The sequence below is a fragment of the Mixophyes fleayi genome, chromosome 7 (assembly GCF_038048845.1).
Source record: "Mixophyes fleayi isolate aMixFle1 chromosome 7, aMixFle1.hap1, whole genome shotgun sequence".
Lineage (NCBI taxonomy): Eukaryota > Metazoa > Chordata > Amphibia > Anura > Limnodynastidae > Mixophyes > Mixophyes fleayi.
Window position 1 is genome coordinate 142,245,041 of NC_134408.1, and position 19,559 is coordinate 142,264,599.

General features: G+C 41.6%; 1 protein-coding gene across 5 annotated transcripts in view; it reads right to left on the reverse strand.

The window, feature by feature from the left end:
- THSD7B (thrombospondin type 1 domain containing 7B) overlaps positions 1–19,559 on the reverse strand; it is a 303,781-nt gene that overhangs the window by 158,170 nt on the left and 126,052 nt on the right. For all 5 annotated transcript variants that reach the window (XR_012678316.1, XM_075180948.1, XM_075180947.1 and 2 more), the window contains exons 8-10: positions 5,560–5,748; positions 3,196–3,430; positions 2,073–2,188 (exon numbers count right to left, since the gene is read on the reverse strand). Coding sequence is in view for 4 of the 5 variants with exons in the window: in XM_075180948.1 (XP_075037049.1) it covers positions 2,073–2,188; positions 3,196–3,430; positions 5,560–5,748 (540 nt within the window). In the remaining variant the exon portion in view is untranslated. The remainder of the gene's footprint in view (positions 1–2,072; positions 2,189–3,195; positions 3,431–5,559; positions 5,749–19,559) is intronic.

The following is a 19,559-nucleotide window of genomic DNA, read 5'->3' on the forward strand; positions in this document are numbered from 1 at the left end:
TAGGTGCACGCAGCTCTCCCTTTTCAAGCAGAGCCATGTGAAGTGGGGGCAGGGTCCAGCCACATCAATTATACAGTGCTCCAGACTTGGAGGGGAGTTACCAGGCACTAGGAACCCCCCCCCCCTCCCTTGGTTTGCCTATGGGTTTACACTATTGGTTTGGCATTTCCTTGGGGAGGTCTGATGGGCATGTAAGGGCTATGTGGAGAGGACTGCTGGGATGTAAACAGGGGGCATAGGAACGAAAATTTTCATTCGGGGGCAAAAGGCGAAAGACTACTATAGGGCTTAGAGCCCCTTTTTCTCACGTTTAGTATCTCATTTTTTGACAGTTGTAACAGTGACTGTAGATATACAAAGACTCCCAATCCTATGTTCATTTTTGTCACTGTTTCAGGGATTGGCCAGCCCCAGTTTGATTGTTTATTTTACTATAAAAATATATTTATACATTATTAAATAAATATTATTATTAATATTAACTACCAATTAGTACAATAGCTGTTAGACAGATAGATAAATTCAATTGTTCATCTTAAAAATTTTCATTTTTCATAGTCCTTAACCTATTATTTATTCAGATTTTGTTGACAGCATAATCTCATTTGATTGGGAGTATTTTTAAATCTATAGTCACTGCCTCGCTGGTTATGGGATGTGCTATACATTTATATTGCTACATCTCATGTTTGTTACTGGACGCACCGCACAAAATTTAGGGTAAATGTAAAGTGAATAGTTGTTCATCATCAATACAGGTTATTTATTACATGTTTATGAACATTTAGAGTTTTTTTTACATAAACAAATCAATCTGTATTAAATCTATACTACGACAATCTATATTAAAGAACATTTGGATGTTATACTAAGACAATCTATTATTTAAAACAGTTTCACAAGCTTAGAACAGATACCGTGACTTCGGAAAGTAGCATGAAGGCTTTAGTGTAGAAGTTCATGGGGAGGGGGCAAAACATAGTCTTTGCCCACCCAACAGAACTCAGGGGGGGGGGTCAACTGCCCCCTCAGTCCCCCTGGTTTCTATACCCCTGGATGTAAGGGGCACGTGGGAAGGTCTGGGTGGCATGTGAGTAGGTCTGAGTGTTGGAGGTATGTGGGGTGATAAGAATGGCTTATGGGGGAGTTTTGAAGTACGTGTTGGATCGGATGGCTTGGGGTGTGAGTAATTGTGGGCATGTGTTGACAAGGCTTTTAGGGCATGTGGTGGAAGTTTGGAGCAAGTGAGGGGCATGTGGGGGCATTAGGAAATGAGTGATGTGAGCACTCCAAGGTCATTTCCAGACTGTATTATCATTCATGAAATGAAGGGTAATGTGCTGCCCTTTGAAGGTTGTAGGGCTGCACCATGCAGCCTTTGGGGGGTATCAAGTTGCCCAACACTGCTTTAAGGCCTAGACATATCTGGAGAATGTAGTACAGTGAACCCAGAGTAGGATTTATCATTCAGCAAATACATAGACCACCCAGCAGAAAAAGGCTTTATTAGCATGGCTAGGTCATCAGTAACTCCACCCAACCAATACATCTATTTAATATAAACTCCACCCAACCAATACATCTATGTAATATAAACTCCACCCAACCAATACATCTATTTAATATAAACTCCACCCAACCAATACATCTATTTAATATAAACTCCACCCAACCAATACATCTATTTAATATAAACTCCACCCAACCAATACATCTATGTAATATAAACTCCACCCAACCAATACATCTATGTAATATAAACTCCACCCAACCAATACATCTATGTAATATAAACTACACCCAACCAATACATCTATTTAATATGAACTCCACCCAACCAATACATCTATGTAATATAAACTACACCCAACCAATACATCTATTTAATATGAACTCCACCCATATCTTTTAGAACTTTGATATTAGTCTCTTTTATATCTGCCTGTGATCAGTTTTCACAGAGAGTTCCGCACAGCTGTGTTTTACAAGCCCCAGCAACATACACCCAGCCCCGAGTGACCCTTAGAGGAAGTGATGGGGAAACGTGACAAGGTCTGCTGGTGTATACTCACCAGGCTGACACGTTTTGGGGCACAGAGTCCACTCGCTGAATAGGGTCACAACACAATCTCTAGCGCAAGGCAGAGGACAGGGACGGAGTGTTTCAGGTCTGATAGATTCCGGGCACCTGGAAATCAAAGCAGAAGTGAGACAGCAAGACTGACTACAACTTCCAAATAGAGACAGTGATCTTCATGGTCCGGGATTGGACTATCGTACAAATAATAACTTCATAGTTTCCCTGTCATGTTACAAATCCAGAAATGCTCTAATATCATATCTTGGAGGACGCAAAAGTACTGAAATATAACCCAATTAAAGGCATAAAACACTTTTCTTGATTTTGTATTTGTCTAATAAAATATTAAGATATCAATATTTGATTATACTTTGTTGCACCAGTTTATCTAACTTCAGCAAAGGTGAAACAAATGGTTTGTATTTTAGGCAAGCTAATGTTTGCAACCAGAGAGCCATAATGTTGTCTCTATCCTACAGTCCTCATACCTCTCCCCAAAACCTTCCTGACAATTTTATTCCTAATACATGTTCCTATATTCTTGATATTCCCTATATATACATAATCAGGTCAACAAATATCAGAGAAGAGACAACGGGAAAAGATAATAAGTTAATAAGTTTTCTTATATCCTGCATAGTTTTCTGAATTTAAAGTCATTTTCAGACACCATCCACGCAGACCTTGGTCCATTACCATCTCCATGACGACACAAGGTTATATAACATATTTGCGCAATTTAAATACGACTCCTGAGTAAATGTTAATATGTTACGCAGGCTGAAAATCATAGGTCAATTTAAAAATATCAATTTAAATACTTTTCTCTCTATCTACGTCCTTCACACACTTCCTGAACAAGATCAAAATACAGACAGCAAATCTACTAAGGTTGCATGTATGGTGTGTATAGGAAACTTCTTTCATCAATAAAAAATATAAAACGCACAACTGTATTTATCTTTATGAAATCTGCTAATTGTAATCTTTGTTTCAAATACAATATAATTCTCTCCACCTACATGTAGTTTAAACAGCTCTTGCCCCCAAAGTTCATTTATCGGCTAGTTCAATTATTTTTAAATGTAACATTTTCTCAGGGTTTGTGAAATGACCTTTTGCCGTTGACTTGGCCGGCGTTGTTCTTAATGCAGAAGACTTTCCGGACCTCTACTCCCACCCCGCACGTATTCTCCTTCCTCCCGCTGGCGGTGACATTTAGTTGTGTTATCTGTGTATCCGTAGTACATGGTTCCCATGGCGATGTCTCCCAGTAAATCGCGGAACAGGGATGGTCGTTGCACAGTCGATATTCGTACAACGCTTGGCTTGAAGGACAGGACTTCCCACCTGCAGCACATGACTTTATGACATTCTCTGAATTACAATAACAATTGTTATTTTCCCTCTTAAAAAGTCAACCAGATTAGATTTTTTTTAACCAGGGGGCAAATTAACCTGAAATAATATCCAATATAAACAGGCATTCTGTGACACTGATAAATATACAGTTTATATAAAGTACCCATACTCTTACATTTCCCATAGTTAACAGATTTACTCCGCATAAAGAGCAATATTAGATTTTGCTGCTCAGTATTAGCAAAATATAGAGAACATGCCACTGCTAGACGATACCGTGGAGACATATCGGAGGTCAGTTACGGAAAGCAGTCAATAGGCACCGCAAAATGCCATCCACTCAGCATAATCAGGGCCCACGGCTACCCTCTGTGCTCGGGAGATGCAGATTAAAGGTGCGCCTATGTTTGAAAAGAGGCTGGAAAATCTCCAGAAGTGAACTCTGCAAAAGTGTAAATGTCACATCAAAATACAACCGTCTACCAAATCAGAATCACCTCAGTATCACCCCTTCCAAAAAAATAAACCATACTTGCCAACTCTCCCTGAATGTCAGGGAGACTCCCTGAAATAGGGGTGAGCTCCCTCACTCCCTGAAGAGTCTGGCATTCTCCCTGATGCTGAGCCAGTACAAGACGTGGTTGGCTTCGCCATCTGTGGCATGATGACACAGTTCAGAAATTGTGTCCTATGTCCATGTATTGATGCCTATGGAGGTGGCCATTTTCATGGAGACGAAGACTGACAGGTGAGACAACATGACTTCAGTAATGGAGACAGAAATGTCAAAGACACTTCAGTCTCTAGAGATTCATTAGCTGCTTTTCTTTAACGCATAGTTGCCTACTCTTCCGGAATGTCCAGATACCTCCCGGGCTCCCAGTAGAGCAGTGCAGCCTCCTGGTTCTCGGCCCATGCAATAATTAAGTGGTGGGGGAGGCTTAATGATGTTAATATTGTGTAATCTTAGCCCCGCCCCATGTTGTAATTGGACAAAATTGTGACAATCATTTAGGGGGCAGGGCCAAAATGATGCGATTCCACAAGCCCCACCTCTGCATACCCACCTCCCCTGGGATCTCCCTGAAGCCAACGAGGAAAGGTTGGCAAGTATGGAATAAACGTTTTTATTATTCACCTATACAACTGCCTCATTTATGGCTTACATTAATCATGAGAATGAGGTGACATTGATACTGTCCCCAAAAAACGTGCTCCACCCCATTCATTACAATAATCTCATTCCGCCAAATGACATTTTGTTTCTTCCCAAAATGCAACCCAGGGGTCTTTCTGTACCTTACTAGGAACATATTGACTCCACCCAACTCCACCCCTCACCCTGACCAGACCGCTGCTCCCCCACATGTTGCTACCATCTTGCTCCAGCAAATATCAAGGGACACTTGCACAAATAGAGGTGCACCACAGTTCCACAGCCGTTTTTGGGTGATCTGCACTCCATACATGACCTTTCCTACATATTACATGAGACACAAAAGTAGCACTTCACTATTTATTCGGAAGTCACTGGCCAAATGTGCTGTGACCTCAGATTTGAGGTGCTGTCACGGTAAGTTGAAGGTCGGCATTATGGATGGATGGTATGACTTGGGCAGAACAACTTGGATGAAGAATCAGTGGGGGGGTTACTAAATGAGAAAGTGGAAAATGTGCAGTAACCCATAGCAACCAATCAACAGTTAACTTTGATCAATCGAGTACAATTAGACTTTAAATGTGAAAATCTTTGAGTTTTAAAAAAATTTGAAATGTTGTTAGTAAATACCCCAAGAACAACAAGAACATTTAGTTAGTGGCGTCTACGGGCTTCTTCGTATCTCTGTGCCATGCACTGTGAATAGTATACAGAAGTATTGCACAGATCGGGATCATTGATCCATACTCTCCTCTCTCTGCCTGAGTTCTGGACACATTAACATGAGTGGTGTGATAGTATAGGGATAAATGGCCGCAGAATAATCTGCAATGTAAAAGGATGCATGGTGAACGCCGTCAGCGAGGTATAGCCACACAGCGCATATTAAAGGAGAGAGTAGAACAGGAAATTCTTATGAAACATATATATGTAATTGCAAGCACAGCCTATAACTCACCTTCTCCGGGATAGGCCAGGATCGATCTGGTTCTGCTCTGTTTCCCTTCTGCATTCTTAGTAGAACAAGAACGTGAGCAGGGCGACCAGTCTGACCACTCGCTAATGACACAGTCCAGACTGCACGGCACTTTGCAGACCAGCTGCACGGGAGGCTCATCCACACACAGCTCCGCAGGGACAGATTGTCCTAGAAAAGAAGGAAGAAATGAAAGTCATCCAAGGTCAGACGTGCATCAAACCATCACATAACGATGCTTCTCGCTAAGTGTGTTTTAAAAATAGAAATTAGCTTTTGGAATAACTTATTCATTGCTTTTGCCAAGGCTACACTGGTAGACGTCATATTTTTCTTTGCACTGTTAGGAGGCCAGCTGGATCTGACCTCCCTCTTCTTTGTACAGAGTGTTGCTGGCACTAGACGGTGCTGCCAGCTAAGAAGGAAAAAAAAAGTCATGTAAACAACTATAAAAACAACTAAAAAACTCTTTAATACAAATAAGCAGCATGTGACGTGATATTTTGGAAACACGATGTTCTATCTTGCTTTGCTATGTGAACTAACAGTTCTGCCTTGCCCACCGCTCCCCATCGCCTGCCATCCCCCTCTGTTCACCGGCATAATAAAACAAATTGCAGACGGAAACAGATTTAAAAAACAAAAAACAAACAGTCACATGATTGTGCGGCGGGTCCTGGAAGTCTCACCACCTATCTGCTCCCACTGGCAGCAGAGAGGAGAAGTGACTGCCGGGAGCCGCCGTACGATCATGTGACTATGTTTTTTTTAATCTGTTTCCGGCCACAGTGAGGACTAACGGAGGAGCAGAGAGGAGGAGCGCGCCGGAAGACAGGAAGACAAGAAGACCAGAAAAGAGGAATACAAAAGAGAAAAAGGCAATAGAAAGGTAAGTAAAACAAAGGAGGCACAGAGGTGATGATGATGGGGCACATGTGATATTGTGAAGGGGCAATAGTGGCAAAAGTGGCAATGAAGGGGCATAGTGTGATGATAGAGGGACAAAAGTGACAAGAGAACATACTTGGATTTATGCGTATTATTTTTGCAAACAACTTAATAAGGATTTCTGCACTTACTTAAATATTCATTAAGTTGTTTTGACCCAACTACTTAAAAAATGGGACTGCTTGGTAATTATTTTGGGGTGCCTTTTACTGTAGGAGAATGGCCTAGCTCTTTTCACATGTTAAGTACGCCCCCAATGGTATGGCCACACCTCCTTTGGCCATTTTGCACCAGTGCTGTGACAGGATGGACCGCCTATGCCACCCCGTCTGTCGTTATTTGGAACCGGCTGGGCTTACTTTGCCACCGTTCCCTTTCGTTATCCCAAATGCGCCCTCTAACTGCAGTACGAGGGGCTTACAAATGCTGTCACCACTGGACTCCTTACAGGCATCCAGTACCGAGTTTCTTCTGGGAAACTGATGGTGCGAGTGTACCCCGTTGCCGGTGTACCTGGGTTGGTACCCCTGACCTCTTCCAATGTATCAGGGTTGCTGTAGGTGGATCCCCCCTGGCCTATCACAAGGGCCAGAGCTGCTGGGTAGCGGCAGAGCGGTGGTACCGGAAAGCTGGGTTCAAACCTCTGAAACAGCCGGGAACAGATTAGATTTTGGGTCTAATCTGCAGGTCACAGGGATAGAGAAGTTTCCAAGCAGGTCTTTCAAGCAAGTGATGTTTATTTGCTCACCCTGGTTGGAGGTATCGGGGAGCAGGTTTGAACACAACCTCACAGGGTAAGCCAGCCCCCTGAGGTCTGAGCTATTTTTGGAATCAGGATGCAATTTGTTTACCCAAAAATGGATTTACATGCAATGCAAAGGTAACATGAGGCAGCATGGTGGCTAAGTGGTTAGCACTTCTGCCTCACAGCACTGGGGTCATGAGTTCAATTCCCGACCATGGCCTTATCTGTGAGGAGTCTGTATCTTCTCCCCGTGTTTGCGTGGGTTTCCTCCGGGTGCTCCAGTTTCCTCCCACACTCCAAAAACATACTGGTAGCTTAATTGGCTGCTAACAGATTGACCCTAGTCTGTGTGTCTGTCTGTGTGTAAGGGAATTTAGATTGTAAGTCCCAATGGGGCAGGGACTGATGTGAGTGAGTTCTCTCTACAGCGCTGTGGAATTAATGGTGCTATATAAATAAATGGTAATAATAATAATAATAATAATAACAATATTTACACTTATCTGTGATATCCTAAAACTTGCTGTGATTTCCTGCATCTTGTTTTTAGATGCAGGAAACCTAGTAGCAAGTCTTAATTAAACCTTCCTGTGGCTTCAGGTGCTGGACCCTCACCCATCAAAAGGTCTAATTAACATGAGATTAAGATGGGTCCCTTCTTCAGATAGCTGCAGAATACACATTCCCAAAGAAAGTCACAAAACCACAAACAAGTCGTTTCCCTACTCCAACATATACAAAAGACTTCCTCAACAAAGGCTTATTGTATCAGATATATAATGCATTTCCTCTAGAAAAGTTAAAACGAATTTCTTCCCCTGGTCTCAGAAATAAAGATATCTCCTTTACCAACATACGCGCAATATCAAAAATAAGTACATTTGCAATTACATAAATAAGCGACCTGCACTATTTCCTTTAAATAAATGTATACCATAAGTTATTTATAAGTGATCCAGCCACTAGCGCCATCTAAATCTTCTTCCAAGTGTACTCCAAGGTGCAAATCTTTTTTCTGCTTTTTGTAGACATCTGCGGAAACTACAGTAGAAGTGCATCTAAGTTTGTGGTGAGGTTGAAAAATCTGAAGAGGTTTATTGTGCAAAAGCATAAATCCCCCATCAAAGACCAGACTCCTACCACTCCAACCATTTCTCCTAAATTACTGCTCGTTTCAGCCTCTGTTGTGACATTAATTAATCATGAGAGGAAGGATAAATCAGAATTATCTTTATTACAAGTAACACAATTGAGTGCTTTTTTTACATTGGGCAAAGTGAACTCAGAAACGCGTTTCTCCACCGAAGTGCAACTGCAACGCGTTAAAAAATCTAGAATGAGAACTGGGGGTATATTTACTAAACTCCGGGTTTGTGAAAGTGAAGATGTTGCCTATAGCAACCATTCAGATTCTGGGGCCTGATTCCCTAAGGATCTTAAATGAAGAGGTATCTTATTTCAGTCTCCTGGACAAAACCATGTTACAATACAAGGGGTGCAAACTAGTTTTCTGTTTTGCACATAAGTTAAATACTGACTGTTTTTTCATGTAGCACACAAATACTTGATAGCTTATTTGTACACTGAAATTTAAAGTTGATATTTGTGTCCTACATGAAAAAACAGTCAGTATTTAACTTATGTGCAAAACAGAAAACTAGTTTGCACCCCTTGCATTATAACATGGTTTTGTCCAGGAGACTGAAATAAGATACCTGTTCATTTAAGATCCTTAATGAATCAGGCCCCTATTTATCATTTATTTAGTACATTCTACAAAATGACAGATAGAACCAGATTGGTTGCTATAGGCAACATCTCCACTTCTTCAAACCAGCAGATTAGTAAATATACCCCTTGATCTCTACTCAGAGGTGGGGTAAAAATCTTGTTCCTTTGTGTAGTGAAAATGGCTGTGAGCCACTACGTACAATGAACGTCCCTAAAAATTAGCATTTTTAACCCTTATTCTTGTTTTTGCTCTACCCCACAAAGCTAGGTGCATTGGTGGGCCTAATCCAGTGTTGGCTAATCTGTGACACTCCAGGTGTTGTGAAACTACAAGTCCCAGCATACCCTTCCAGCAATAAGCTGCTATATATTGGCAAAGCATGCTGGGACTTGTAGTTTCACAACACCTGGAGTGTCATAGGTTAGCCAACACTGGCCTTATCTGTGCTTTGCAAGGAATACCCTTTCTACTCTTAACGCATATTTCAGCTCCTCTGCAAACGCCGCCATATTACTCCGTAAACCGATTCGCCAATGAGGAAATCTAGTTGCTGCAGTGCAAATTGAGGCATGTGACATCACCAAAGAGGATTCAGTACTTCACGGACGTTCTACGCTTCATAAATGAGGCCCAGTGTGTATATAAAAGTGATGGGTTCACTTTAAATTCCAGTCAAAGTAAAATCTATTACTATTCTGAGATTCAACATAATTTCCGTTATAAAAAATGCATGGGGAACAATCTGCCGTTCGTTAGAAAAGAATTATGCTTATTGTTCCAGAATGTGATCTTTTGACATGTATTGAGCATTTTGTCTGCGGTAATTACATTGCCTTTGTTTCTTGCCACTAAACTCTGTAATTGCACCTTTCCACTTTGCTTTCAGAACTGGCCGTGTAGAATGCAGAACTTTGAAAACACCTCTCCTAAAGTATGAAATAGGAAGGCTGTGCAGGGGGATAGTGCAGAAGGGGAATCAGTCAGAGGATCGAGTTTGACATTGATCAGAATTTGATGTCATTTGTACACCTTGGGCCTGATTCATCAACCTAAATGCCGATTTTGTGCGTATAAGAACCGGACCAAGCGCAGCTAAACACAGCAGCATTCAATTTATCTTTGTATGCAAAGGACACACAGCAACCTAGAATTTCTGGGAGAGAACAGGGCGAGGAAGGGGCGTTAGCCCATAGTCAGCGTACAGTAAGGGCGTGCCAAACTGGAGCGCACGCAGTCACGTACAATTCAAGCTTTGATCATCTCAAAGTTACTTGTTTTTCTGCCGTATCTCTTGCTCCAGCTACAGGGCTAGTCTAAGTCCTGAGTACTAGTGATGACAGTCTCGTATGCATGCTATAACATGTGTTTGCAATCAGGAGCAACTGTAAAAATATATTTTATACTTAGTAGACATTACGAACGTCCAAATAAATGTATTTCATAGAGGAAAAATCTAAATGAAACCCACTTTAGACGTATCCTGCAGTAGAGCAGAGCAGACCTAGACCTGAATTCTTCAGCGGACAGATCTTCATATCCAGCTCCTTGTTGAAGTCAGACATGAGTATGGCCGAATTACGTTGGGTTTTTACAACAAACCCACATTGAACTCAGCATGCGTGTCATGATGAATCAGACCCCCTGCACATACATAATTCATGTACATAAATGTATGACGTGTGTTGATGATAAATAACCCAGCTTTTATATAAAAGGACTTCTCTTAAGAGAACTTAAACTAAGAATATTGTGGTATGTTATAGTTATAGATGTTCACTGACCCCGTGTTCTGGTTTTGGTTTTGGGTCTGGATTAACTTTGTGTTTTGGTTTTGGCAAAACCGCCCTTGTCTGTTTTGGTTTTGGCTCCGGTTTTCTTTCTAAACTCACTATTTTTTTTTTTGCTAAAATCACATATTTTTGCTTTTTTCCCCCATATATTATTATTAACCTCAATAACACTAATTTCAAGTCATTTGCAGTCAATTTTGACCACCTCACAGGTCACAATATTATCTTCATACACTTTCAAGACAAGACTGCAGATTGAAAAGACCAAGCCTGCCAGACCTATTATTTGTATTTCAGCAATGACAAATAGCAATGGAGCAATTGAGCTCTCCTCTTTGTATGTTACCTATTTAACACAGTACAACGTGATTGCAGATTTAGAAGACCAAGTCTGCTAGACCTATTATTTGTATTTCAGCAACGACAAATAGCAATGGAGCAATGGAGATCTCCTCTTTGTATGTTATTATTATTATTATTATCTTTGACAAAGGGTCCGCAGTGCCGTACAATACATATACAGAAAACAGAGAACCATGACATAACATGATACAGAAATATATATAAACACAGGGGACAGAGTAAAGCAAATCAGGTTATTTCTGGGACAGATAGTGAAAGGGATGGTAGAAATCAGCGAGAAGAAGGCCGAAGCTTAAGAAAACAGGGAAAACAGGGCTAGCGAAGTAGGCCAAGAGGTACAGAGGGTGATGGAATAGTAGAAGGAGCACACAAGCAAAGAGGGCCCTGCTCATGAGAGCTTACATCCTAAAGGGAAGGGGGAGACACAAGTAGGGTGTTACTAACTGGGGGAGAGAGCCAGGACAAGGAAGTTAGTAGGAGGACTGATACACTTGAATAAAGAAATGAGTCTTAAGGGCACGCTTGAAGCCTTTGAGAGTAGATGCTAACCTGATGGAACGTGGAAGATCGTTCCACAGCTGGGAAGCAGCCCGGGCAAAGTCCTGGGGATGAGAGTGAGAGGACGTGATCAGTGAAGTAGTGAGGCAGCGGTCACAGGCAGAGCGGAGGGGGTGGGTAGAAGTGTAGGTAGAGATGAGATTGGAGATGTAGAGAGAGGAAGATGGACTAAGAGCTTTAAAGGTGAGGGTGAGGAGTTTAAATTTAATTCTGTAGGCTATGGGGAGCCATTGTAGTGACTGTTCGAGGGAGACTGCAGAGATAGAGCGGCGGGAGAGAAAAATGAGGTGGGCAGCAGCATTGAGGATAGACTTAAGAGGGTCAAGGTGAGAATCAGGTAGGCCAGAGAGAAGGAGGTTACAGTAGTCAAGGCGAGAGATAACAAGCAAGTGAACAAAAGTTTTCGTAGCTTTCTTTGGTGAGAAAGGGATGTATTTTGGATATATTCCGAAGGTGGAAGTAGCAGGATTTTGAGAGGGACAGAATGTTAGGCTTGAATGAAAGGGAGGAATCAAGGATGACTCCAAGGCATGGGACTTGGGGGACAGAAACGAGGGTAGTGATATTAACAGAAATAGAGAGGGGGGAGGTGGGAGAGTCCTGGAAGGGGGGAAGACTATAAGCTCGGTCTTGAAAATATTGAGTTTAAGGAAGCGTTGGGACATTCAAGATGAGATGGCCGAGAGACAGGAGGAGACACGAGACAGAAGGGAAGGGGAGAGGTCAGGGGATGAAAGATAAATTTGGGTATCATCAGTATAGAGGTGGTAGTGGAGGTCAAAGGAGCGGATGAGGACATAAAGGGAGGAGGTGTAGAGGGAGAAAAGCAGGAGGCCAAGAACGGAGTCTTGAGGAATGCCAACAGGTAAGGGAAGAGGGGGTGATGTAGAATCATGAGTAGAGACTGAGAAGGAGCGGTTGGTGAGGTACCTATATAACACAGTACAATGTGACTGCAGATTTAAAAGACCAAGCCTGCCAGCCCTATTATTTCTATTTCAGCAATGACAATTAGCAATGGAGCTCTCCTGAATGTCACTGGAGACTTTGAAGAACACTGCTACCCCTCCTCTTTCTTTTCTACTTATTACGCTGCCCAACTGCCCTAGAGACTGCCAAGAACTGTGCTACCCCTTCTGTGTCCCTCTGTGAAATAGCGCTGGATCGTTGTGGAGGGCGGTACTTATAGAATCCAAAGCTCGCGAGATCCGATGACATAATGATGACGTTTTGCCTTGTTTTCAATTCCAAGGGTGCACGAAAGTACCGAGCCGGCTCAGCTCGGTACTCAGATCTGCTATGTTCGGGTGTTTTCAGTTCTCGGGGAACTGAGCCTGCGCATCTCTTTTAATATCTATATTATCATTACTATTATTATTAATTAGCTATATTATTGTTAAAGTCTGTCCACATCCGATGTTTCATAGGCCATTTAATCACCGCACAAAGTGCAGACACTGAATGTTTCTATTATGTACATTACATTCTCCTAGAGCAGGAGTGGACAACCTGTGACTCTCCAGGTATTGAGAAACTACAAACCCCAGCATGCTCTGCCTGCCCATAGCCATCCGAGTATGCTGGGACTTGTAGTTTCACAACACCTGGTGATCCACAGGTTATCCAGGTCTGTCCGAGTGCATTTCAGGGTGCACACCTCACTAGCCAGTGCAAACGTCTGCACCCTCGCAGATACCACAATTTTTGACTCACAAATCCATGTGCTTATGTGTTTTACTGGTTGAAATGACCCTTACTGTCTTGGATCAATACATAAACTGCCCATTTACAGTGTTGTTACAGTTGATTCTTCTTGTTACATCTCTTTTCCTGCTTACATCTCACATTTAGAAAGTTAGTTGTATGAACATTGTTCCATATATAGGAGTAACGACCTCACATTACTACTCTGTGCTGTTGGAGGTTCCGCCCCGTGAGACCCCCACCCACCCCGAGCGCTTAATTCCTTTCGCTCTTCCATCACTCTCTGTAGTGCTTCCGCGGTGCGCAGTAAGCTCCTTACTGAGGAGATCTTTTGAGAGTGAGACTATGACTCGGTCTCACTCTCACCAGATCTCCTCAGTAAGGTGATTACTGCGCACCGCGGAAGCACTACAGTGACAGCAGGCAGCTAACAGCATAACATTTGCTGTTAGCTGCCTGCCATTCTCCATAACATGACAGTCGGAGCCGGGGACACCCCCCACCCGATGAGTGCCGGAAGGCCCCCCAGATGCCCGAGGCCCCTGGGCTCTATCCCAGTTAGACCTCAGGTTAATCCGGCCCTGCACTTATGTGAAAGAATTGACTTTGAAGTAAAAACTAATGATAGTTGTACAGATATATCTGTGTGGAGTTTGTATGTTCTCCCCGTGTTTCGTGAGTTTCCTCCGGGTGCTCCGGTTTCCTCCCACACTCCAAAAATATACTGGTAGGTTAATTGGCTGCTATCAAATTGACCTTATTCTCTCTCTGTCTGTCTGTCTGTGTCAGGGAATTTAGACTGTAAGTTCCAATGGGGCAGGGACTGATGTAAATGAGATCTCTATACAGCGCTGCGGAATTAGTGGCGCTATATAAATAAATGGTGATGATGATGGTGATGATATATGTCTCATAGAAGGAAGGAGGTTAAAGATTAAAGAGAGCACAAGACCATAAATTGCTTTCTCATCTACAGTAAAACATACACTAAACATACTGTTCCGGCATATGCTGACATCCCTGTAGAACGCAGCACAGAACACTGACATCAGTAGGGGAATAAGACCTGAAGATTGCTAACACAGACAGATTAAACAACAGATTTCCGATGAATGGCAAAAGCAACAGCTTGTTATCCAAAACAGAAGAGAGCTCGTTATGGTAATAACCACTTTCAGAACTTTTTTGACTACGGCATCTGGATAAGATATCCCGTACCTGTATGTATGGAAAGTTCCTTTTAAACTTTTCCAAAATTCCTCATTTGTTAAACTATTTCCCCGTTTTGCATCACAAATGAGATTTTATCTTCTGCCTTTATTTCTCTGCTCAATTTGTCAGTCACCTGGTTATATAAATCCTGCTTTTATGACGTTATTTCTCTTTCATCTTGTGCGACATTCACAGCACTTCAATGATCAGAAGAGAACTTGCTTCTTTCTGCAACCAGTGGGTTTTTACATTACACTCCTAGCCAGTGAAGATAAAATAATGAATAGTTCCATAATTATACAGCCATTTCTCTAATTACTATAATGTGGATGGAGGAATTCTAGCCAGCGCGAGGCAGTTGCAGGCTTCATTGAGTAACAGGATTTCTAAATGAGTAATTTCCCCATCTAAGTGATGCGAGGTATGTTTTCATATGCAAGAGACTTGTGTGCGAAAATCTTTCCTTGGGTAGATTTATTAAAGTTCAGAAAGGAAAAGTGGAGATGTTGCCCATAGGAACCAATCAGATTCCAGCTCTCATTTTACAGAATGTACTACATAAATGAGAGCTAGAATCTGACTGGTTGCTATAAGAGATGCTCAGGCTCGGTTCCCCGAGAACCAAACACACCCGCACTTAGCAGATCCGAGTACCGAGCCAGCTCGATACTTTTGCGCGCCCTCGGGATTGAAAACGAGGCAAAACGTCATCGCTAGATCGTCGGATCTCGGCTGTTGCGAGCTTTGGATTCTATAAGTACCGCCCTCCACGACGATCCAGCACCATTTCACAGAGGGACACAGAAGGGGTAGCACAGTTCTTGGCAGTCTCTAGTGTAGTTGGGCAGCGTCATAGGTAGAAAAGAAAGAGGAGGGGTAGCAGTGTTCTTCAAAGTCTCCAGTGACATTCAGGAGAGCTCCATTGCTCCATTGCTAATTGTCATTGCTGAAATAGAAATAATAGGTCTGGCAGGTTTGGTCTTCTCAATCTGCAGTCTTTGTTTGAAAGTGTATGAAGATAATATTGTGACCTGTGAGGTGGTCAAAATTGACTGCAAATGACTTGAAATTAATCTTATTGAGGTTAATAATAACGTAGGGGGGGGGGGGGAAGCAAAAATATGTGATTTTGGCAAAAAAAATAGGGATTTTAGAAAAAAATAAATCAGGATCCAAGGGCAGTTTTGCCAAAACCAAAACACGAAGTTAATCCAGATCCAAAACCAATACCAGAACATAGGGGTCAGTGAACATCTCTAAAAGAGTAAAAAACATAATTACAATGTCCTGCCTACTTGCACATTAGAGTCACCTCTTTTAATAGTTGAATATTTCCTAAACTGCTGCAGGATCCAGCCTCATGTATATCTTACATAAGCAATAACATTGCGTTAGCATGTGGGCTGTCTGTACTGCATGTGTCACATTTGTGCACTAGAATGTTTCCTACTTAAAGTGCATTTGGTTGATGCAAAAGACATTAGGATGACAATAATGGCAGTCGGCCTATCTGCAGTACCTGCACGACATCTTTAACAACCATAATAGAGCTTTGCTGTAGGAAAAAAAGGCTGTGCACCCCCTTCACACTAATCCAGGAAGGCCCCAGCCTAATCCTTATTGCCTCTTTAACACCCCTTCAAGCAAATTTAAATATTTCGCCCTGCAAAATTAATCTCATTTTTGCATGAAGAAGCAAAACTAAATACATTGATGCACTTAGTCCGTACTCGGTGAAGGATGAAAGATCCACTCAGCTCTTTCCATCAGAACATACAAACTTTTGCACCCAGGCTTTGTAAATTGCTGCATGACATCAAAACAGATCCACATTTTTTATATATCTTAAATAACACTTTCTGTCGTTATGATTTGTGGGGAAATTCTTCTCCATATATATTACATATTTAATATAAGGAAGAAAATATTTTTTTTTGTATTTCATCTTCCCAGTTGGTAAAATTGGTGATAGGATGATTTGTGGGGGCCAGATATGAAAAGCCGGACTAGCGCGGCACATCAAATACACATTGTTTATGGTTCTGCGCATTGACTCCTATAATTTTACACTTAACATAAGATTACAGAGGAACTGTGGCCTTTATGCAAATATATGATTTATTATAGCATATCCTTTACAATACAGCAGTAAAGAGAACTGAGCAGTGTTCACCACGGCGGATTAGACAGAATTAAATTCACCTTAAAAGGAATTCGGCACTTTTGGGGAATTTTATACACAAGCCCCCAGTCTACACTTGTACATCAGTGAGTGTATAGAAATCCAAGTTGGCTCTCAGTTCATGTGTTGGACTCTCATATATAATAAACACGGACAGGGAGAGGTTCTCAAGTCACAATTAGTACTTGGATCCTGGTGTTTTGGATTTTTAGGGGGGTCACGGGGGAGCAGCCCTCTCCAATGTATTTGTCTGAGGTAAATACAACAGCAGCCGTCACATTTAATTTTTTGGACAAGACAAGGGGGTAGATTTACTACAGCTTCTAAAAAAGGAAAAGTGGAGGTGTTGCCCATAGCAACCAATCAGATTCTAGCTATTATGTTCTAGAATATTAATGCAGAAGTATATCAACATTTGTCAGGTATGTAAGCATGGAGTATCACCCGTTGTTGCAGGTTTATTTAAGAAAGAAGAGTATGCAATGAAGTACCAGATACCATGTAGAGAAACTATTCCATGTGGGCTCTCAACAACTAAAACAATCAATTTAGTTTGGTCTATGAAAGAATCTACAATATAACCAGCCTGCCTTGGGAGGGCTAGATGTGTACAAAATAAAAGTTCCCCCACAGAAAATAACATTTAAATTCTTCCATAACTATATCATATATCCTTCAACACCAGGGTCACTACTAGAATGTCTGGTGAACGTTTGTCACTACTAGAATGTCTGGTGAACGTTTGGCACTACTAGAATGTCTGGTGAACTTTTGTCACTACTAGAATGTCTGGTGAACTTTGTGACTACTAGAATGCAAGATTAACTTTTGGCACTACTTTAATGTCTGATGAACTTTTGTCACTACTAGAATGTTTGGTAAACTTTTGGCACTAATAGAATGTCTGATGAACTTTTGTCACTACTAGAATGCCTGGTGGACGTTTGTCACTACTAGAATGTCTGGTGAACTTTTGTCACTACAAGACAATCCGATGAACGTCCATCAGACGTTCACTTACAGAATGTAACTGTCAATTAGAAGAAATCGCCAGCAAGTGAGAGATACGGGACAGATAAAAAAGAGACAAAACATTTGGAAAAATCAACCTAATTTCAACCTAATTTTAAAATACTAATCAGACCATAGACTACTAATATCCGCTGTTAGTGACCCAGGATGTTTTATTAAGAAAAAGTAACTGCTCCAAGTCTAGTTAAAATGTAGAAGAATTTTACATAATAACTATTGTTGAATTAAAATACAAGTCAAAAGCCCATCTAATAAAAATCTATGCAATATTAAATGTACATGGGTCTTGTGTTCCATCCTGAGCGTCTATTAATCTTATTAATACATAAAACATTGTACTGCGCAGCTGTTCTATATGCAGAAAGAGAAGACACTGATAATCTTATTTTTATCCTATAAATGATTATATACATAATTTGTGTCTAGTCTCTGATTGTACTTCCAAAGCAGATCCATAGATGAATTTATTTTTTGAGAACTTTGCATGCAGCTCAATCCACTCATCTCTTATTCCATAGTCATTATATTACCAAACGTGGGTAATTATAAAAGTACTCAGGATCTCGGCAGCCACAGAATATATATTACAGCGTGGTCTTCTTGCCGTCAGTCTTATGTGGCCAGCAGGTTGAAATTATTTAATTCTCTGTTATTCAGTTTTTGGTATGCTACACATAGAGTTTGATGCACCCCGAGAAAATGCTCAAAAAGTTGGTTACAAAATCATGGATTTAGAATCACATGTATCTCAAAATACATCCATTTCTGCCTTGGGCATACGCCAGGTGTACAAATGCGTATACTTGCGCCCAATGAGAGGTAGAGAGAAAGAGCCGCTGGCAGGGGACAGCCCAATGCTTCCTCCAGCAGTGAAAACTACGTCTCCCAGCATGCCTGAGGAGCTAGGTCAGTGTGTGCGTCTGCAGGATTAAATGGGAGCGCTTCACACTTCCAATATGAGTGTTTTATGCAAAGAGTGAAACATTTAACATGGTACTAGTGCTAACAGCATACTTGTCTACTCTCCCGGAATTCCCGGGAGGCTCCCGAATTTCGGGGAGTCCTCACGCATTTGCCGAATTTCACGGCAGTGAATGGAGGGGCGGAGCTTAATCGTGCCAATAAGCACCGCCCCTTCCCTTCAATGCCGTGAATTTCACCATTTTATAGTGGGGGCGAGGCTATGGTGACGCAACAATGTCAACACGCCCTCCTCCTACCCCGTGGCATGTATGGCTAGCAGCCTAATATGTTACCACTGCTACTACTGAATTATTCCATTGGGAATACTGCCATTGCTGAGTCTTCAATCTCACCTCTGTTGTTACTGATTCCCCTACTGCATGTTCTTACGCAATGACATTATTCCTCTGATATTCTTCAGTTAATCTTTTGCACTGAAATTGTATGATTGTCCTATCACATGATATTTACATTTCACATTTACAGATGTCTCATCCACTTCATCATTACCAAGGACAGAATCCTTTACCCTTAAGTCCTATTTACTAAGTTACTGGACTCTCAGTTACATGGCCATTTAATAAACGTGCCAAGTGGCTTATTTCCCCAGTCATATATCGTAAGTCGGAGAGGGGTTTCCCGATTACATCCCTTGCAGACCTTGCCAAGATCTGCATCCAAATCAAAGAGAGGACATGACTCGGATGGGGGTACTGCCTTTGAGAAGAGGTGACGCTGACTTTAAAATTAACA